Below are 21,236 nucleotides of genomic sequence, written 5' to 3'. Positions count from 1 at the left end.
TTTTTCAAAAATTGTATGTTAAAGGACTAATTTTAGTATTATGGCATTCTAAGAAAATCTGCATTTGGTCTTAATTTTTTCATTGCATAATAAAGTTGGGCCTTAGGCAATAAAATATATATTCTTTTGTATACCTGTTATTGGTGAGCCACCAGTCTTTCTTGGATCCACCCAAGTTAAAGTTGCAGAATCATGCTTCATGGCCATTATCTTTGGAGGTGGAGGAGCATCAGGTACATCTAGTGGACACATTCACACACATTAGTCATTATGGATTACAAATATGTCTGTTAAAATATCACATAAAGCTGAACTGTACTTACCAAATGGATGCCTTGCAATAACCGACTCTGATTTAAGGCCTTCTCCAACTCCATACTTATTTTCAGCACTAACTTTAAAGATATACTCGGTACCTTCATGGAGTCTTGTAACTCTAAATGAGGTCTTTTGAACAGCTGAAGCGCAGGTTACCCATTTATTGGTTACAGAGTCCCTCTTTTCCAGGATGTAATTAGTGATTTCAGAGCCACCATCATCTTTTGGTGGCGCCCAGATAAGTGTTATGGCATCTGCAGTTACCTCATCAAACTTCACAGGACCAGTTGGAATACCAGGCTTTCCAACAACTTTTACAAACATTGAAGATTCCTTAACTCCAGCAGGATTTTTCAGTGTTATTGTGTATTTTCCTGCATCATCTTTCTGGCAGTCCCGCACTGTCAAAATTGTATTTATTGGAGAAGATTCAGCAGTTACTCTTCCACTTTCAGTGATTGTTTTATCTTCACCTTTTTTCCAAGTAACTGAAGGAACAGGCTTCCCGCTGATTGGGATTTTGATTCTGAAACTGCTGCCTTCTTTTGCAAGATAACATAAATCTGGCAAATCTCTCAAATCCATGTTTGGTGGCACTATAAAGTAAATGAAAATACAAAATAATTGATATCACCGCATGTTTTTAGATCAGTAATGACTTCTAAATTTGAACTACGTAAATACTTACCAACATCATCCTTTGCCACCACTGTTATTTCAGTTGGTGAACTGTAGCCTGAATCATTCTGGGAAGACACTCTAAAGGTATATTCCTGTCCTTCAGTCAGGTCTTTCATGGAGTATTGTAGATTTTTTGATCTCATTACTTCTTTCCACTTGTCACCAGCAGTTAGATGCTCAACAAGATATCCAATAATACGGCTACCACCATCACTTACTGGTTTCTTCCATGCAATTGTGCATGCTGATTTAGATACAGCAAGTGCTTTAAGATCCAGAACAGGTCCAGGTTTTTCTAAAGGGATCACCAAAGCCATTGATAAGCTTATATTTTAAAACAGCACAAGTTTTTAGTAACAACTAATAGTGACTGAGAATGTAAATGAGTGGTGGATAGGGTCAAACTATACTTTACACTGGAGAGAAAAAAAATTTGTAGTATCAAGTAATCAAACCTTTATTATAAATCAGTGCAATGGTTTGTAATAAAAGTTTAATGACCTGATATGTTGCTTTTTAATGTTGCTTTTAAATTTTCATCAAGCAATAAAAAAAATTCTTACCGGAAGCTTTGACAGCATCTTGGGTCTCACAGGGTTCACCAATGCCATATTCATTTTCCGCTAATACTCGGAAGAAGTAAGATTTGCCTTCCTCAAGATTTGGTATTCTGAATGATGTTTTGGCACAGTCTGTGGAAACAGCTGACCAGGCTTTTCTTTCTGCATCTCGTTTTTCAACAATGTAGTTTTTAATTGGACTGCCACCATCAATAAGTGGAGGATCCCATGAAATCATTGCTGAATCTTTAGAGGATTCTTTAACAATGAGATTAACTGGAGGTCCTGGGGTATCTGCAGATAAAATAAATACATTTATTAAAACAAAAAGATCTCTTAAAATGGAGATGTTCCTTACTAAGGAACTCCTGTCACATGTCTACTTCTAGGGGGGTGGGTTGATGGAGTTAGAATCTGTATATAGTATACTATATGCTGGTTTAGGTGGCATTCCCAGAAAGGCCTAATCACAACTCCAAACTCTGATACTTTGTGAGCTGTTAAATCACTTTAAGTGTTTGACTGATACTAGTTACTAGTTACTACAATCAAGGCTCATGAATTGTTGCAATAAATAGTGCAAAGTGGTTCTTGAAAATATTTTAACAGATAAATAATGATGCAGAAAGTCGGCAGGTGATTATAAAACATTCAGCTATGATAAAAATGACTTACCAAGAACTTTAACAACAATAGTATAAGTTTTTATGCCACTGCTGTTTTCTAGGGTTAAGATATATTTGCCAGCATCATATTTGTTTACGTTTTCACAACGCAAGAAGGTGTCATGTTCAGTGGTCTTAATATCAAGTCCAATTCTGTCTCGCAGATTTGCATTCAATTTAGACCAGGAGATTTTAGGTGCTGGACGTCCTCTCACTGGCACATAGATCCTCATTGTTACACCAGCACGAAGCACAAGAGCTTTTCTCAGATCAGCATCTAGTTCTCCCTCTGGAGCAACTGTTGTAAAAATGAAATAAAACATGCAAACATTACATCATATGTAATAATAAAATAAAACTGTAAAAAGAATATTATTATAGTAAATTAATCAGAGAATAGCAATATCGTACTTAAGATATCCTTAGCTGTATGTTTGTCAGGAACTTCACTGGGGTCACTATATCCAATTTTATTCACTGCTGAAACACGGAACTGGTATTCGGTATCTTCCATCAGACCAGTAACAGTGTAGTTTGTGCTTTGAAGATTCTTGGGCAAATTGCACCGGATCCAGTTATCAGCATCAGCTCTTTTTACTTCAACCAAATATCCCAAGATGGGGCTTCCTCCATCATATGCTGGTTTGCTCCATGACAGGCTTATACTGTTTCGGGTTGTGTCAATTGCCTTGGGGAAAGCTGGTGGTCCAGGTGGATCTGTGGAAATAATAAACAATCATTTAACAATCATTTAATACAAAGTTCATTATAATCTAGTGCATTCTGGGAGAAACAGGATATTATTTACTTACACTGAGGATCAAGAGCAATAGCTGCTTTTGATGAATCACTTGGCTTGCCAGGGCCAGCTTTGTTAAGAGCAATCACTCTGTATTCATACTCAGTGCCCTCTTGTAGTCCAGTTGCTTTCACAGTTCTGTCCATCACAGGTTTTCTGTTTACCTTGGACCAGGCAAAAGATTTTGTGTCACGCTTCTCAAGCATGTATCCAGTAATGGGGGATCCACCATCATCAGCAGGTGCTTTCCAGCTTACAGTCATATGATCCTTAGTAATATTACTTACTACTGGTGGGTCACATTTGCCGGGTACATCTGAAAAAATATATTGTAAAACTCAGACCATTGATTTCCAAAACTTCTACATTGGCTTTTTCAATTTGAGTATTGAAAAATGGTTTCTACACTTCTACAAGTGATGGTTTGTACATGGTCTTTTTTACAGATTCCCTGTACAGTTGAAAATGCATTTTACATTGCAGGACAGACCAGTTTTAGGAAATACAATACCTTTAATACATTATCTTTAATTATGTTTGTTTAAATGTGTCTGTCATTCCCCCATAAAATAAGAGGTAAAAGTTTGTATAGTTACCATATGGATTTTTGGCAATTACTGTTTCTGTCAGAATTGGATCGCCAACTCCATATTTATTCTCAGCAGAAATGCGGAATTGATATTCATGTCCTTCAATCAGTTTTTCAATGCTGCAACTTGTGGTCTGTACATTTGCGGTGACTTGTGCCCAGTTAGGTCTACTTGTTTCACGCTTGTCAATAACATAATTGGTAATATCAGAACCGCCATCTTCAAGAGGAGGATCCCAGCTAAGCATTGCTCGATCACTGTACATGTGGTTTATCTTAACAGAAGCAGGTGGCCCAGGTTTATCTGCAATAAAAACATATAGAAACCATTATATGGACTTCTAGAAAATTCCTCTTAACTAGGAATGGAAAAATTTAATGCTATTCCTACCTAGAACTTTGAGTTTAATAGTTGCTGTCTTAGAACCACTTGCGTTTTCAGCAACAACCATGTATTCTCCTGTTTCCTTGCGATTAACACTGAACAATTCCAGCATGGTGAGGTTTCTCTTTGTTGTAATTTTAATGCCCTCGGCTGGTTTTACAACTTCTCCTTCTTTCTTCCAACCAATAGTTGGCATAGGTTTACCAAAAACTTGAGCATCAAGACAAACATTGGCTCCAGCTTTCACCGTGATCAAAGATTTCATCTGTATACTTAGATCAATCTTTGGAGGAACTGTAAATAAAATAAAGTGTTGTTACTAACAATATTATTTTATTTCATTTTTCATTTTTTTTTAAGTGATAAAAAAAAATACCATTCTCTGCCTGAATGGTGACCGGATCTGAGGGCTCAGAAGGCCTGCTTATGTTGATAGCGGTTTTTGTAGTTGCTCTGAACTGGTATTTCTCATTTTCTTCTAATCCAGTAACTGTGAATTCCTCAGTTGGGATTTGAGATGCTGTGGTGTTGCATTTTACCCACTTTTCACCAGGAAGTTTACAAGATTCAACCAAGTATCCCACAATTTTACTTCCTCCATCATGTTTTGGCCGGGTCCAGACAAGAGATACAGAATTTTTGGTGATATCAATAACTTCAGGCTTACCAGGTGGATCTAGAAAATAGGATATATTGGTTCAGTTAATACAAAGATACAGATAATACCATAATGAAAATGACTGAATAATTTAGGTACTACTTACCAACTGGTGTTCTTGCTGTGACAAATTCTGTAGGTTTGCTTGGCTTGCTAGCTCCAGCTCTGTTTAGTGCAGAAATTCTGAATGTGTATTCTAGTCCTTCAACCATACCGACACAAGGATACTCAGTTGTACGTACTGCTGTGTCATTTGCTTTGACCCAAAGCAGGCTGTTTCTTTCCTTGCGTTCAATTACATAACCAGTAATAGGGCTTCCACCATCACTGTCAGGTCTATCCCAAGCCACAAATATGCAGTCTTTATTGACTTTGGTAACACGTGCATTCTTGGGTTCACTAGGGACATCTGAAAGGAATATGTTATGGTTATTTTATACTTCAAGAGCAGAAAAAAATAAGAAAATGTCAATTTACTAAAATTTTACATACCAAATGGAAATTTGGCCACAATCTTTCCTGATGTAATTGCCTCTGAAATTCCAAACCGATTTTCAGCACGGACACGGAATATATACTCTTGTCCTGGTATAAGTTTTCCAACACGGCAACTGGTTTTGGTAACTGATGAAACTGCTGTTATCCAGTCACCTCTGCTGACATCACACTTTTCAACAACATAATTTGTAATGTTGCTGCCGCCATCTTCAAGAGGCAGGTGCCATGACAATGTGCAAGCATCAGAGTCAATTTCACTAATTTCAAATGGTGGTTCTGGTGGCCCTGGAATATCTGTTTTGTGCAAACACAATTGGAATATTGTAATTAGTGATCATAAAATAAGTCATATTTGTTGTTACATACACACACATGGATATTTTTTTACATACCCATAACTATTACACGGATTTTCTGTGTAGTAACACCAGAGCTGTTTTCTGCAGTAAGAGAATAATATCCACTATCTTTCCTTGTTACATCTTTAATGATTAGAACAGTTGAGTTCTGTGCCTTATGCACTGCTAAACGACTTGATGGCATTACAGCATCTTCTCCTTTCTTCCATGCAGAGACAGGAGCAGGTTTGCCATACACATGGGCTTCAACTCTAAGTTTTTGCCCTGCTTTTATGCTGATATGTTCAGGCATTAATATCTTTGGTGGCACTGTATAAAAAATAAAGATAAGATATAAATGTTTTGACATGTTAAAGGTTTTAACAGTTGTATGCTATATTTTTAATGAATTTTCCTTACATAGTTGTTCTTTGATTTCAAATAAGCCTTCGGTTTCTCTTGGCAAGCCTACTCCAACAGAGTTTCTGGCTGCTACCCTGAATTTGTATTTTGTGGCTTCCTTAAGACCAACAACCACAATATTTAAATCTTTAACAACAGAATACTGTGTCCAGTTGTGCTCTGGCTGTCCTTCAGCTTGATAACTAATGACATAGCCATCAATTTTGGCTCCTCCGTCTCTCAGTGGTGGCAACCAAGCCAAGGTGGCACTGTTCTTTGTAATTTCTGTAACATCAAGCTTCTTAGGTGGATCAGGAGCACCTGTAAAAATAGATTAATGGAAATTAGTTGCAAAAAAACATGATTTCAGTAAGTAGGCAAAAAAAAAAAATCTTACTAATTTCGCACAGACTTTACAGTAAGATGTAAGATCAAAACAAAAAAAAAGAAAGGACATAGTTAACAGAGAGAAAAGAATAAAGAAGTTAACCAATAGTTTAAGTTCCACTGAAGACATACAGGGGAAGGGCTTAGGGTGAATACATGAAGCTACTTAGTAGCAGCTACTTGCCAGAAAATACCCTGCGATAGAAAATACTGAGAATTGCCTCTGCTAAAACACACACAGAGACTGTTATCAGTAAATAATCAGCATTGTCTATCTTTGTAGCCCTGACAAGTAGCTGCTACTAGTAGCTCCTTGTGCCTTCACCCTTAGAGTTTTCAAATTTGTTCAGAGGAATAAGAAATCATATGGTGTTGTTTGGTTTTATCAGACATTTGAGTTGTCAGGACATTTTCTGTATTTGTTTTTTAGTTACATATTTTTACCCACCCATTTTTTTTCTGAATAAAAGTACGTGAAAACATAATTTTTAGCAGACTTCAAAGGGCATGAAAACATTTATAGTCATATAAATAATCCATGATACTTACTAATTGGATCTGTTGCAAGGACAGTTTTTGGAGTCTCAGTAGGAACACCTGAGCCATATTCATTTACAGCTGTAACTCTGAAATAGTATTCTGTCCCAGGCACAAGGTTTGCAACCTTAAAACTTGTTTTCTTCAGATCTGCGATTACTGTAGCCCATGTCTTTCTGTCAACTTCTCTCCTTTCCAAAATGTAGTGAGTAACAGGACTTCCACCATCATTTTCCGGAGGAACCCATGAAAGTTGGCATGACATTTTTGTGACGTCAGAAACAGTAAAGTCTGACACTGGTCCAGGGGTATCTAGGGAAAATAGATGCAATTAAATGATATTGCTTAAATCACTCAGTATTTTTTTTTTTTTTAATAATGTCTCATTGATTACTTACCAAGTACCCTCACATTAACGAACACTGCTTTTTCTCCTGCTGCATTGACAAGTGACAAGGAGTATTTGCCTGAATCATCACGTGTGGAGTTAGCGATAACAAGGAAAGCCATGGTGTCAACTAGATCAACCTGACCCTTTCTGACCACATTGTCAATTCCCATTCTTCTCCAGGTAATTTTAGGTGAAGGTCTTCCTCTAACCACCGCAAATAGGCGAATAGGGCATCCTGCTCTCACTGTGACCAACTTTCTCATGCTGGCATCTAAGTCAATTTCAGGAGATTCTGTGGATAAATTAATTGTGATAAGGTTAGAAATAAAATATCTGTTTAATAATTCAGTAAACAATTTTTATGAACAAATATTTACCAAGTATTTCTTTAGGGGATACGGCCTCTTTGAGTTCAGCAGGTCTCCCAATACCAACTTGGTTTTGTGCAGAAACTCTGAACTCGTATTGCTCTTTATCAATAAGACTGGTAACAGTATACTGAGTATGGATAAGCTGAGCAGCCACATTGCATCTCTTCCATCCTTCTTCAGGATCTTTGCGTTCAATCTTAGGCCTCATTTCTACAATATACCCAATTATTGGTGCACCTCCATCATACACAGGTTTGCCCCATCCCAGTGTTATGGAAGTCTTTGTGCTGTCTGCCACCTTTAGATTTGTTGGAGGACCAGGTGGTTCTAAAAAGAAAAAAAATAATAGAATTATGGCATGTAAAAAAAACCCCCAGAAATTACAAACTGTCATGAACCTGAAACACGTTCATTACCTATGGGATCCTTTGCAACAACAGGTCTTGATGGCCCACTTGGATCTCCAAGTCCTATTTCATTCTCTGCTTTAACACGGAACTGGTATTCATGCCCTGGGATGAGGTTTGCAACTTTCATGCGTCTTTCTGGGACTGCACTTTTTGTGACAGCAACCCATCTCAAGGACCTCTTTTCTTTCTTTTCTAGAATATATCCAGTCACAGATTTGCCACCATCATACTCAGGTGGATTCCAGACCACTGTCATTTCTTCTTTGCTTACTTTGGTTACCTCAGGAGGCTCGGGAGGACCAGGTCTATTATAGCGTGTTTTAGCAACTATTGGTTTGGTTTCTGTAGGTGGACCAGTGCCCATTTTATTCTCTGCTCGAAGTCTAAATATGTATTCATTTCCTTCTATCAGACGAGTTACTTGTGCACGATTCAGTATAATAGAGGAAGAGTATGTGGACCAAACCATACGTTTGCTCTCGCATTTTTCCAGAATATAGTTTTGTATTTCACAGCCGCCATCATCTTCTGGTGGATCCCAGCTAAGTGTGCATCTATCATTTGATATATCAGAAATTTTAATGTTTCTTACGGCACCTGGTACATCAAGAACTGTGACAGAGGCATATGCTGTGAAACTTCCTGCTGTGTTTGTGGCAGTGACAACATATTTACCAGTATCCGTTCTCTTTGACTTTTCAAGAATAAACTTTGAGAAATCAGATCCATTCTCAACTTTAAGCCTAGGAGATTTACTTAGATCGGTGGCATCTTTATCTTTATTCCATGTTATTTCAGGCTGTGGTTTTCCTCTTACTCCAGCTTCAATTCTAATCGTCTCACCAGCCTTCACAACTAGTGTTCCAACTAATTTAACATCCAGAACAGGCTTTAAAAGCTCTTCTTTTACTAAAACTTCACTTGTTTTTACCCAGTTACTCTCACCCCCTTCATTCTTGGTCTGGACTCTGAACTGATACAGTTGATTTTCATGACATTTGTCTATTAGGTAACTGGTTTCCTTGATGCTACCTTTATGAACTCTTTCCCATTCTTCAGAATCTTTAAGTTTCCTTTCAACATGATAAGTCAGATTTGGGCTTCCACCATCATAATCTGGTCTACGCCATTTCAGATAAACAAACGTTTTCCCTACTTCAGCAATATGAAGGTTTTCTGGCTCACCTGGCTTATCAACTGGATTAATAGCCAGAATAGGTGTTTTAGTTTCAACCACTGGGCCTGGGCCTACCTTGTTCTCTGCACAGACTCTGAAGAAGTATTCATGATTTTCAATCAATGATGCTTTGATTAAACGTTTTGTGAGGTCTGAAGAAATAACATACCATCCTCGTTGATTTGGTTCACGGTATTCTACTATATAGTTTGTTATTTCTGACCCACCATTATCTTGTGGATTTTCCCAAGACACCATACAGGCGTCTTTAGTAACATAGCTAATCTTAAGGTTCTGACATGGTCCAGGTCTGTCTAGCACATTGACAATAACTACAGCTTGTGCCTGTCCACTGGTGTTCTTTGCCAATATTGTGTATTTACCATGATCAGCTCTTACTGCTGATTTTATCTGCATATCAACATGTGGGAAGTCCTGTGTTATCTCAGTTCTGTTGTCTTTACCAACTACTCGTCCATCTTTGGAAAATGTCATGTCTGGGTCAGGTCTACCCTTCACACGAGCAGAAATGTGAATTGTTTGCCCAACTCTCACAGTGAGTAGGTCACGGCAGGTCACATCAAGATCAATTTCTGGTGGGTGAAGGATATCCTTTGCAATTACAGATTCAGGTAGTTCTCTTGGTTCACCCTCTCCTATGATATTTGCAGCTTTAATCCGGAACCTGTATTCATTTCCTTCTATTAGGCCAGGTACTCTAAAGGCACATTGTTTAATTAGATCATCAGTGTTGATTCTGTTCCACTGTGCTGATCCTGATTTCTGGCATTCCACAACATAACCTAAAATAGGGCTTCCTCCATCTCTGTTGGGTTTTGTCCATACTAAATCAGCTGTTTCTCTACTCTTGTCTTTAAGTTTTGGATTTATTGGTGGACCTGGGGGTGATATTGGACGAGTGGCTTTTATTGGATCAGATACTGGTGATGGCTTACTTAGTCCAGCAATATTCTCAGCAAATACTCTGAATTCATAAGTGTTTCCTTCATATAACCCAGTAGCTCGGAACTTCAGGTCAAGCACTGGTGTTTTGTTGACCCTAATCCATTTACCAGATATTTCTCTTCTCTCAAGTATATAACCACTAATTGGACTGCCACCATCAGATTTTGGTATTGTCCATGTAACTGTGGCAGCATTTTCAGTAATATCAAGCACAGCTGGTTTTCCGGGTGGTGAAGGTGGATCAAACATATGCTTGGCAACAGTTGGCTTGGAATCAAGGGGCTTACCAATACCCATTTTGTTTTCTGCTCTAACACGGAAAGTATATTCACAACCTTTTTGGAGACGTGGAATCTTGGCTTTAGTCTGAGTGCTTCCAGTACTGACTATTCCCCAAGTTTCTTTCTTTCCTTCACATTTCTCAACTATATAGTTCATTACAGCACTTCCACCATCATCCTTTGGTGGTCTCCAAGAGATAACCATATATTCTGGTGTAACTTCCAGAATATTTATTGGACCTGTTGGTGGTCCAGGGACATCCAAAACTGTAAGATGAAGTGCTACAGTCTTGCTTCCAGCTGCATTTGATACTGTTAGCAGATACTCCCCTGTATCCTTCCTTGTGCATTCCTTTAGTGTGAGCACTGTTGAGTAACTGTCTGTATCAATTGTATAGTTGCCTTCTGATTTAATTTCTGTGCTATCAGTAACCCATTTTGCAGTTGGAACTGGGATGCCTCTCATAATGGCAGGAAGTCTTACAGTTGTACCAGCTTTGACTACCAGACCTTCAATCAGCTTAACATCAACTTCAATACTTGGTGCAGCTGAAATAAAATAAGAAATACATATTTATAGATTCCAAGACACTCAGCATTACTGTTCAAAATATTTAAAAATAAAAAATAAATTACCAAGTTTCTCTTGACATTCTATTGGTACTGTTGTGTCTGGGCGACTTAGTCCTGCAATGTTTTGGGCCCTTACTCGGAATTTGTAGATTTTTCCATGTTTTAATCCAGTGACAACACATTCAGGTATGGACACAGTTTTAAAGTTAATCCAATCATCTGCTCCATCTTCTTGATAATCAACCACAAAACCAGTAATTTCAGAACCACCATCACGGTCAGGATAGTTCCAAGCAAGGGATACTTCTGTTTTGTCTACATCTGTATGGTGAAGATTCTTTGGTGGTCCAGGAGGATCTGAGAAAAAAGCAGAAACACATTTAATGCTACTTGTCTACTATACAGTGAGCAACATGAATCTGCATATCATAATAAATACTTACAGATTGGATCAATTGCCTTGATTGGTTTGGGTGTTTCAATGTAGGTGCTACGTCCATACTGGTTTTCTGCAGCAACACGGAATAGATATTGTGTGCCTTCTAAAAGATGTCTAGCCATTACACTGTGTTTTTTAGATGTTGTTGAGACTGGTATCCAGCGTGGATTTGCAACGTCCCGTTTTTCAATCACATAGTTTGTGATGACTGAGCCGCCATTGTCTTCTGGCTCCTTCCAAGTAAGGTAGCAAGAATCTCTTCTTATCTCACTTATCAGTAGATTTCTTGGTGGGCCAGGTTTGTCTAAAAGTACAAGTGTTTAAATTTATAAAAACACAATTTAAGCGAGAACAGGAAAAAAGCTAATATTGTGACTTTTTCTGGAATAAGTATCTATTAAGAACAAAGTAATGAACATAATTTTTACAACAGTATCATGACAGGCAATAAAAAGTATAAAAATTGTAAAGAGCAATAAGATCACTAGTTTTTTGAATGAATAACCACCATTGTACTTGATAATGGTTTTATTAATTCAGAAAACTGATGATCTTGTAATAACAGGGCAAAGTTTGCTACAGTTCTTGTAAGCCATAGCAAGCAATTAGTGAGTAGCATTTGCAGGACCTCTTTTTGATATCAAACAATTTCCATTTACAGTGTGAAGTAATCCATAAAATGCCCTAAGCAGCAGTCTCCAGTGCTATAAATGGATCATGATATAAAAGGCATACAAGTTTCTGAAGCAAACTAATGAAAGTTTAGTGTAAGTGTATATTTTACTTTACATCTGAATGTTTATAAAGTCATGTAATTCGTTTTTTTAAGAATCTGTATCGCAATTGTAAATCTATTGCTAAATATCGTTGTGTTACTAAAACTAAAATATACAAAAAGACATTACTATCAATAAAATTAGCTTGTTATAAAAATAACACATATATATTGCTAAAATAAAATCTCATTCTTACCAAGTACAATAACTTTAACCGACACTGTTTTAGAGCCAGCTGCATTCTCAACAGTTAGAGAGTACATTCCAGCATCTTCTTTGGCACAATTACGGATTTCCAACTTGCTTCCAACAGGGGTAACGGAAATATCTGCCTTTGTTGATACTTCTTTTTCTTCTTTTTTCCATGATACTTTGGGGAATGGAATTCCTTTGATCACTGCACTAAGTGTTAGAGTATTTCCAGCTTTAATCTGTTGCTCTCTTACCATATTTGCATCAAGTATTAACTCGGGTGGTTCTATGGAGAGAATTACATGTTAATTTATGATTACATGGGCTCTGACATACACTATGGTATTTGGAGCAAAGTTATAACTTACCAAGCCTGTCTTTAGCTTGTACTGGATCCTTGACATAGGCTGGTTCAGATTCGCCAGCAGCATTTACAGCCATTATTCTGAACTTGTATGTATCACCTTCAGTAAGGCCAACTACTGTATGTTTTGTATCAGGGCAGCCATCAGGAGCAAAGTTAGATTTTTTCCATTCTTCCTCTCCAACCTTTTGATACTCAACAAGATAACCAATAATTTTGCCTCCACCATCATGCCTTGGGGGATGCCAAGATAAATCAACTGAATTTTTGGTTTTATCAACTGCTTCTGGGTTGACTGGGGGACTTGGTTTCACTGTAGGATAAATACAATAAATTAGCTAATGATCTGAGAACATTGTATTTGATACATTATACTTTAAGACTGACATTAGGATTCCCATACCAATTGGATCTTTAGCAAAGAATGGTTTAGATGGTGGACTAGCATCACCCACTCCAACTTCATTTTGTGCTGATACTCTGAACTCATATTCACAACCTTCAAGTAGTTCAGTTACTTTATATTGTGAGTCTGGATAAATAGGCTCTTTGGCGGCTTTTGCCCATCGGTTAGACATTGTTTCTCTCTTCTCCAAAATGTAGGCAAATATAGGCTTTCCTCCATCCTTTGGTCTGTTCCATGTTACCAATGCTGAATCTTTAGTTATATTTTTAACAATTGGCTGTTCTGGTGCCTCAGGAACTCCTGCAAATGGAGCATGAAGTAACAAAATGAATTTAATCAATTTAAACTACCTTTACATTTAAATGGATTACACTGATGGGTGTTACTTACGGAAGCGGTCCTTTGCTTTTATTTCATCAGACAATAGTGGATCACTTATGCCATACGTATTTTCTGCACAAATACGAATAACGTATTCCCTTCCTTCAATAAGTTTGGGTACTTTGCAGGTTGTTTTTGTAGTTGCTGATGTCACTGGCATCCAGAGGTCTCTGTTAGTATCCTTCTTTTCAACTATATAATTAGTGATTTGACTGCCTCCATCATCAAGTGGTGGCTTCCAGGAAATAACCATGTGATCCTTATGAACTTCATCAAAAATAACTGGACCAACTGGAGGTGAAGGTCGATCTGTTTGAGTGGAAAACAACAATAAAACAATTTACTATTGATATACATTAACAATCCACTGCATTTAATTTTAGTTAAAACATTAAACTATAGGTCTTGATAATAAAATTCCCAGCAAAAGTTTTCCAAGATTTTCATTATTTTGCAATAGTAACTTACCAACCACTGTCACTTCACAGATGCCTTTTCTTGCTCCTGTGCTGTTCTCTACAACCACGCAATATCTTCCTGAATCCTCTCGAACTGTTTTAAGTATACCAAGGCACAGAGTATTTGCTGTGGTTTTAATCTTTGTGCGATCACTTTCTTTAACTGTTATTTCATCTTTCAACCAGTAGACCTTTGGTGCTGGCTTTCCTGTGTATCTACCATTCATACTGAAAGATTCTCCAACTCTTACAATAAGCTTGTCTCTAAAATCAAGTTCAATAGTGGGTGGAGCTGAAATAAATGGAGAGATAAATGTTACTATACAAGTAACAAAGATAACTTCTGAATACTACAAATTCATACAGTTAATACTGAGAAAAACTATACCTAGTTCATCTTTGCAAGTAATTGGTTTTGTGCAGAATGATGGTTTTCCTTGTCCTACAATGTTAACTGCACTGACACGGTATTCATAAGTGTCGCCTTCTTTTAAGCCTTCATGAGTATATGTTCTGTTAAGCAGTTTTTCCTTTGTAGCTCTGTAAAATTTGTCTTTTCCAATCAAGCGACATTCAAGTACATACATTGTAATATCAGATCCTCCATTGTATTTAGGAGGCTTCCAGCTGAGGCTTACAGACTCTTTGGTGACTGCTGTTACTTGGAGGTCTTCTGGACGCTCGGGTACAGCTGTAACAGGTCAAAAATGTTAATATCTAGTATAAAATTGTATAGCACTATCAATATTGTACATGGAAGGATAATTTGGACTTTTGGGCAAAAAGGACAATTAAGATTAAACTTACATATTGGTTCTCTAATAACAAGCTCCTTTGCAGTCTCAACAAATGGTCCCATGCCAATACTATTTTCAGCTGCAATTCGGAAAAAGTAGGCTACACCTTCTATTAAACCTTGAACAGTGGCATTTTGTCTTGTCACTGTATATGTCACCGGAGTCCATCCTCTGCGATCAGCCTCCCGTTTTTCAATTATATAGTTAGTTATGGCTGAGCCTCCATCATCCTCTGGCGAGAACCAGGTCAGTTTGCATGAGTCATTTGTCAAGTTCTCAGTCTGGAATGGCAAACTAACTGGCCCAGGAACATCTGCAGATTATCAAAATAGTATATATGAATGCTCATGAGAATGAAATATCTAAATTAATCTGTCATATACATGTTATTTAAAAATGTTTTTTTACTGTACCTAAAACATCAACAATAATTGTCTTTTTCCTTTCGCCACCTGCATTCTTTGCAACCAGAGTATAAATGCCCTGATGTGTCCTTTGGCATTTCTTAATAACCAGTGAAGAGCTAATGGCTGTTGTTTCAATGGTAGCCTCTGGTGGTAAGGCCTTTTCATCTCTACTCCAAGAAATTTCCGGTGCAGGCTTTCCAGAGACATAAGCAATTATACGAATAACTCCTCCAGCATGGACAACAATCCTCTCTTTAACACTAGCATCTAGTTGAATGTCTGGCAATACTGTAAGAGCAGGAAAAAAATTAATGTTATAGCTTTTAAAATCACAATGGTATAAAAACAACAAAAAAACAAGAATCATGGCATATACCTGTTCTGTCTTTGGCTTCAATGACATCAGTTACATCTCCAGGTTCACCAACTCCAGCAGCATTAACTGCTCTAACTCTAAATCGGTAGAAGCTTCCTTCTTTTAATCCAGGTACAACAAACTTAGTACCTCGTACTTCTTTATCTTTTGCCTAAAACATAACAGTAAAAAAATACATTTTATTAGGACATCTTTAACAATCCACTTTTGTCTATTTATAACAATAATCTAGAGACATTAGCAACTATGGTATTAGTTGAAGCTGATGAATTGTTTTTATAGGGAATTAAATTTGAATGCATAGATCTCATTCATTTTTCTATGTCATAATTTGCCAAGATCCTTGGCCATTATTGGAAATATTAAAAAAATATATATATATACATAGCCATATACAAAAACTTCTGTATGATGGTTTACCTATAGGTTCCAACTTATAGGCAACAACTCAACTTGGAAATGTTTAAATATATGCAATGCAATGGATAATTTTATTTTAAAATATTTTGCCAACCTTTTCCCATTCCTCTTTGCCTTCTTCTTTGTATTCAACAAAATATCCAGTGATGGGAGATCCTCCATCTTTAGATGGTGGAATCCATTCTAAGTCTGCTGATGACTTTGTCCAGTCTGTAACTTTTGGTATTGGTGGCCCAGGAGGAGCTACGAAAAAGATAACCAATTGGGATTATTATACTTTATTTTACCCAAGTGTTACATTATTTGAACAACTATCTATATATTTAAGTGTACTCACATATGGGGTCTCTAGCAATTACTGGGTCAGATGGTGGACTTGGAGGACCAACACCAGCTGCATTGATTGCCAACACACGGTATTGGTAATCAGAGCCTTCAATAAGGCCTGTAACTTGATAGGAAACACCAAGGGGCATGATTTTGATTGGGTCGCGGTTTACTCTCTTCCATCTCTTTCCAGTGGTTTCTTTTAATTCCAGCCAATATCCTGTCACTGGTGAACCACCATCATATTCAGGCTCTTCCCAGTTGACAGTCATAGAATCATGGCTTACACTGCTAACAGATGGTTTTTCACATTGTCCAGGAACAGCTATACAATGATAAAGATAAAATGTATATATACGTTTATTTGTTTGTTTTTATAAAATGGAATTGAAAAAAATATTTGCTTAGAAGGTATCTCAGACTTACTGTACAGATTTCTTGCAGTCTCTGGTTCACTGTCAAGTGGTAGGCCAACACCATATTTATTTTGTGCCATGATGCGGAAAACATATTCATGGCCTTCTACCAACTTTGGTATTGTGTAGATACATTCTTTAGCTTCTTTGGTCACAGGTGCCCACAGCTTTCTGTTTGCTTCTCGTTTTTCAATAACATAGTTTGTAATTTTGGATCCTCCGTCATCCTTTGGTGGAAGCCAAGTTAAAGTCATGTTTTCTGCTGTTATTGATTCAAATTTAATTGGTCCTACTGGTGGTCCAGGACGTCCTGATCGAAAAAATAAAGTGTTCTAATTAATAAAAGTGTTCTAATGAATAAAAAATTCTGAAGAAGTATATTTCTATTATAATGCATTTTCTTATATTTATAAACAATGTTTCTGTTTATTCAGTCATGATGCCAAGGTTGTATATCCTGTACAGATAGCAAATTAGTCAAAACTGCATTTGTATAAAATTATGTAATATCAAAGAGAAGTTGATGTGGTATATTTGCAAAATTAATTGAGTACATATTATACTTAAAAAATATACCTAGAACATTCAGTCGCATTTCCTTTGAATCAGTTCCAAGATTATTTTCAGCTGTCAAAGTATACAAAGCAGTATCATTTCTTCGAGACTGTGCAATGAACAGAGTGCAGGAGTCTTCTCCAACAACTTTATTGACATGCTGGTCATACTGTACTGGTGTTTTGTCATCAGGCTTTTGAGGAGGGGCTTTAAACCATTTCAGAGTAGGGAATGGAACTCCTTTAACTTTTGCTACAATATTAATATCTGTTCCTTCTTCTTCTTCTAAAAATTCCTTAAGTTCAATGCTTGGTGGACCTAGTATAGAGTAGAACAAGTAATTATATGATTAATAAGTAACTGATTAAAAAATACCAGAAAACAGAAATTTTTGAAAAAGGTAGTTTAAAGGTAGTTTAAATATTGTAGCACGTACAAGTCTGGTCTTTCACAAGGACTGGGCCAACAGTTGCAGATGGTTTGCTAGTTCCTGCTTCATTGACCGCTCTGACACGGAATTCATATTCACCACCTTCTTTCAGGTCTTCAACAGTAAACTTTGTCTCTTCTACATCACGTTTATTACACTGTTTCCAAGCCTCTTTTCCTTCTCCACTTGGATCCCAGACTAAACGTTCTATAATATAATGAGTTACAGGTGCTCCACCATCATTTTTAGGTGGTCTCCATGTCAAAGCCACTGAATTTTTGGTAACAAGGCCAACTTTCAGCCTAGTTGGTGGTTCTGGAGGATCTATAAAACAAACAATGATATTTGACATAACATTCTTGTATTTTACAATTTACTTAAGACAACACTGAAAGTTAATTTAAAAAGAAACCTACGTATTGGGTCTCTTGCTTTGGTCCTTTGAATGGTTGCAACTGGAGGCCCAGTGCCAAATCTGTTTTCTGCAGTTACTCTGAAGAAGTATTCTTGTCCATCAATAAGATCAGGTACGGTGTAGGAAGTTCCTGCACAATCACTTGTCACCTTCCCCCATGATTTTCCTTCAACTGTCCTCTTCTCAACAATGTAGTTTCGAATTCTATCACCACCATCATTGTCAGGTGCTTTCCATGAAAGTTTGGCTGTTGATCTAGTTACATCACTTACTTTGAGATCTTTTATTGGCCCAGGTGCATCTGTAAAATGAGAAGTATTTAGCAAGGCAGCTTTGTTGTACTGACTATTGTTATTCAGTTAAGGGTGCAGATATATATTTAGATATTTTATCTTACCTAGGACATTTACTCTGACATTCACGGTTTTCTGCCCTGCTTTGTTTTTCGCTGTAATGCTGTATCTTCCAGAGTGGCCTCTATTACATGTAGGAATAGTGACAACTGAAGTACCATCTGTAGACTCAACCTTGAAAGAAAATAAACTCTTTTTATACTTTTCTGAGACAATAGGGAACATTTAACCATTGACATAATTATATTTTAACTACCTGTGAATCTTCAGGAACATTATGGACTTGATCCTAAAAGAAATACAGTAGAAGTCAAGCAACGTTAATTTCCATTTGTAAATAATGTTTAGAAGGGGTAAGTCTAAAGCAAGAAGACTTGCTGAGTAATTTTAAAAAATATTTTTCTTACCACTACTAGATACTGTATATAATGACCTGGATGAATAAAAACCTTCACAGACTTAGTAAATAATGCTTATCTTTTACAGTGGATCCTAATTACAACACAATTGATATATATTCATATAATATATATATATTTTATTTATGCCAATTGCTCCAATTTATTGTGCATATGTCTAGTCGACATTTTTTTGCTGTGAATATTTTATGTTACCTTTATTTCCTTCTTTGCTGCTCCATCAAATTCCCAGGAGGTTTTGGGGACTGGGCGACCACTAATCAAAGCTGTTATCTTAATTGTGGAACCAGCACGACAATTCAAAAGGTCTTGACCTTTTAGGTCTATTGATATGTCAGGCTCCTCTGTAGGATTGGTAGATAAAAAAAGAAAAGATCTTTAATTGTACATCCTCACGACCTACATTAGTTTCTATGTGATTTTTTTTTTTTTTTTATACCTTGAATTTCTTTGACAGGTATTTCTCCTGTTCCAAGACTTGGCTCTGATTCCCCAGCAGAGTTGACTGCTTTAACTCTAAACCTATATTTTCTAAGTTCTTGGAGATTTGGTACCACACACTCGCAAGTAGGGAATAGTTTATCAGGTTCATTAACTTTTTTCCAATCTGAGGTTCCTTCTTCCTGCATCTCTACAATGTATCCTTTGATTGGGCTACCACCATCTTTTTCTGGTTTTTTCCATGCTAGAGTCACACTTGATTTGGTTTTGTCTTTAACATCTGGACATGATGGGGCACCAGGAACATCTATTAAATAAAAGGATGTTTTTAAATTATGTTTCATAAAGACACTATTCTAGCATAAATAGTGCTCCCATGAAAAAAATGAGTTTGTTACCCAAATAATCTTGAATGATAATAAGTACTTAGGAACAGAAACTTTGTAAATGTATTCAAAAGTAAATGATGACTTACAGATAGGATCTACTGCCCGAGCAGGATCTGATGGTTCACTGGGGGGTCCGATTCCTGCAGCATTGACAGCCATAACTCTAAACTGATATTCCACGCCTTCGATTAATCGCAACACAGTGAACTCCAGTCCTTTCACAGCTGGTTTAGTAACTGGAGCTCGGTTCACACGTCCCCAGTATACACCACCAACTTCTCTTTTCTCAAGCCAATAGCCAGTGATTGGAGATCCGCCATTATCCAGTGGAGGTTCCCAGGATACTAACATTGATGATCGAGAGCAGTCTGAAACCTTTGGTTTCTTTGGAGCACCAGGAAGGCCAAATGGATCTTTTATGACAACTTTGTCAGAAAGGCAATCATCACTAATTCCATATTTGTTAACAGCTCTGACTCTGAACTGATATTCTCCATTAGTTGTTAGTTTCCAGATCTAATATAATAAAAATAAAATAAATATATGTAACAGTTCAGTTACCATTTTTACCCTTTTTTTCCATATACAAACTTGTATATCTAAAAGTCTCAGAAGCATATGCATATACTATGCAAAATATAAAGGCATCAATGTACCTCTACAAAGGCTAAACATTGTGTACAGTTTTGCATAACAGTAAATAATTATCTTTATTCTGAGACTGTACTATAATAACATTAAACAAAATGGCTAAATATAAATTAAACTTTAAATGTAAAAGGACCATGCATAAAGGTTAATCATCTCACCCCATATCTTCTATCAACTACGATGTTGGAGACTTCCTCCCAGTCAGACTTCTTTTTACTTGCATCTCGTTGATCAATGATATAGTTGGTAATCTCACTTCCACCATTATCAAGAGGTGCATCCCAAATCAAGTAGCATGATTCAGCTTTAATGTCAGTAACAGTGAGGTTTCTTGGTGGTGCAGGGCGATCTAGTGAAAAAAATCAAACAAAACACCAATATGTATAACCTCGTAGAACTGTAAAAATGTTATTTAACCCAAGAAATATCAGTGTTATGTTACTTACCAAACACCTCCACGTTTACAGAGCGGTATGCAGTTCCGAGACGGTTAGAAGCTGTCACAGTGTAGGTTCCCTTATCGCTCCTCTGCGCACTGGGAATGCTTACTTCTGTTTTCGCATCAGTTCTGGATGTTTCTTCTTTGGAAATTTTCAAGGCTGGTGTTGATTTGTCAAATACAACCTCATTTTTGGACCACTCTATCTTAGGCATTGGTAGACCAGTGATCTCTGCTGGAATATTTACTGGTTCTCCAGCCTTAACTTTGATTGTGTCTCCTCTAACAGCCAATTTTAGTGTAACTGTGGGAGCAACTAGAAATTAAAAAAAAAACAAGTGTTAAAAAATTATATGATTTGGGCAATGGTTGTTTTATTTTACATTTAGCTGAAATATA

The 21,236-nt window shown here is 36.9% G+C and overlaps 1 protein-coding gene across 5 annotated transcripts in view; it reads right to left on the bottom strand.

Moving 5' to 3' along the window:
* Positions 1 to 21,236, bottom strand: part of ttn (titin) — a 222,150-nt gene that overhangs the window by 47,761 nt on the left and 153,153 nt on the right. For all 5 annotated transcript variants that reach the window (XM_031892916.1, XM_031892917.1, XM_031892918.1 and 2 more), the window contains 42 exons: positions 20,845 to 21,153; positions 20,557 to 20,747; positions 19,834 to 20,263; positions 19,357 to 19,665; positions 19,113 to 19,261; positions 18,755 to 18,787; positions 18,543 to 18,672; positions 18,147 to 18,446; positions 17,737 to 18,054; positions 17,322 to 17,618; positions 16,756 to 17,055; positions 16,340 to 16,654; positions 16,097 to 16,245; positions 15,583 to 15,733; positions 15,213 to 15,494; positions 14,810 to 15,112; positions 14,391 to 14,693; positions 14,013 to 14,294; positions 13,554 to 13,853; positions 13,161 to 13,463; positions 12,762 to 13,070; positions 12,398 to 12,679; positions 11,430 to 11,729; positions 11,050 to 11,343; positions 7,996 to 10,962; positions 7,586 to 7,906; positions 7,216 to 7,500; positions 6,830 to 7,129; positions 5,912 to 6,214; positions 5,546 to 5,821; positions 5,148 to 5,447; positions 4,762 to 5,064; positions 4,374 to 4,673; positions 4,004 to 4,291; positions 3,620 to 3,916; positions 3,037 to 3,339; positions 2,636 to 2,941; positions 2,235 to 2,522; positions 1,563 to 1,853; positions 1,007 to 1,294; positions 324 to 914; positions 135 to 239 (listed from right to left, as the gene is read on the bottom strand). In XM_031892916.1, the coding sequence (XP_031748776.1) occupies positions 135 to 239; positions 324 to 914; positions 1,007 to 1,294; positions 1,563 to 1,853; positions 2,235 to 2,522; positions 2,636 to 2,941; positions 3,037 to 3,339; positions 3,620 to 3,916; positions 4,004 to 4,291; positions 4,374 to 4,673; positions 4,762 to 5,064; positions 5,148 to 5,447; positions 5,546 to 5,821; positions 5,912 to 6,214; positions 6,830 to 7,129; positions 7,216 to 7,500; positions 7,586 to 7,906; positions 7,996 to 10,962; positions 11,050 to 11,343; positions 11,430 to 11,729; positions 12,398 to 12,679; positions 12,762 to 13,070; positions 13,161 to 13,463; positions 13,554 to 13,853; positions 14,013 to 14,294; positions 14,391 to 14,693; positions 14,810 to 15,112; positions 15,213 to 15,494; positions 15,583 to 15,733; positions 16,097 to 16,245; positions 16,340 to 16,654; positions 16,756 to 17,055; positions 17,322 to 17,618; positions 17,737 to 18,054; positions 18,147 to 18,446; positions 18,543 to 18,672; positions 18,755 to 18,787; positions 19,113 to 19,261; positions 19,357 to 19,665; positions 19,834 to 20,263; positions 20,557 to 20,747; positions 20,845 to 21,153 (14,451 nt within the window). The remainder of the gene's footprint in view (positions 1 to 134; positions 240 to 323; positions 915 to 1,006; positions 1,295 to 1,562; positions 1,854 to 2,234; positions 2,523 to 2,635; positions 2,942 to 3,036; positions 3,340 to 3,619; positions 3,917 to 4,003; positions 4,292 to 4,373; positions 4,674 to 4,761; positions 5,065 to 5,147; positions 5,448 to 5,545; positions 5,822 to 5,911; positions 6,215 to 6,829; positions 7,130 to 7,215; positions 7,501 to 7,585; positions 7,907 to 7,995; positions 10,963 to 11,049; positions 11,344 to 11,429; positions 11,730 to 12,397; positions 12,680 to 12,761; positions 13,071 to 13,160; positions 13,464 to 13,553; positions 13,854 to 14,012; positions 14,295 to 14,390; positions 14,694 to 14,809; positions 15,113 to 15,212; positions 15,495 to 15,582; positions 15,734 to 16,096; positions 16,246 to 16,339; positions 16,655 to 16,755; positions 17,056 to 17,321; positions 17,619 to 17,736; positions 18,055 to 18,146; positions 18,447 to 18,542; positions 18,673 to 18,754; positions 18,788 to 19,112; positions 19,262 to 19,356; positions 19,666 to 19,833; positions 20,264 to 20,556; positions 20,748 to 20,844; positions 21,154 to 21,236) is intronic.

Source organism: Xenopus tropicalis, chromosome 9 (genome assembly GCF_000004195.4).
Source record: "Xenopus tropicalis strain Nigerian chromosome 9, UCB_Xtro_10.0, whole genome shotgun sequence".
Classification (NCBI taxonomy): Eukaryota; Metazoa; Chordata; class Amphibia; order Anura; family Pipidae; genus Xenopus; species Xenopus tropicalis.
This window is presented reverse-complemented; position numbering and strand designations above follow the sequence as displayed.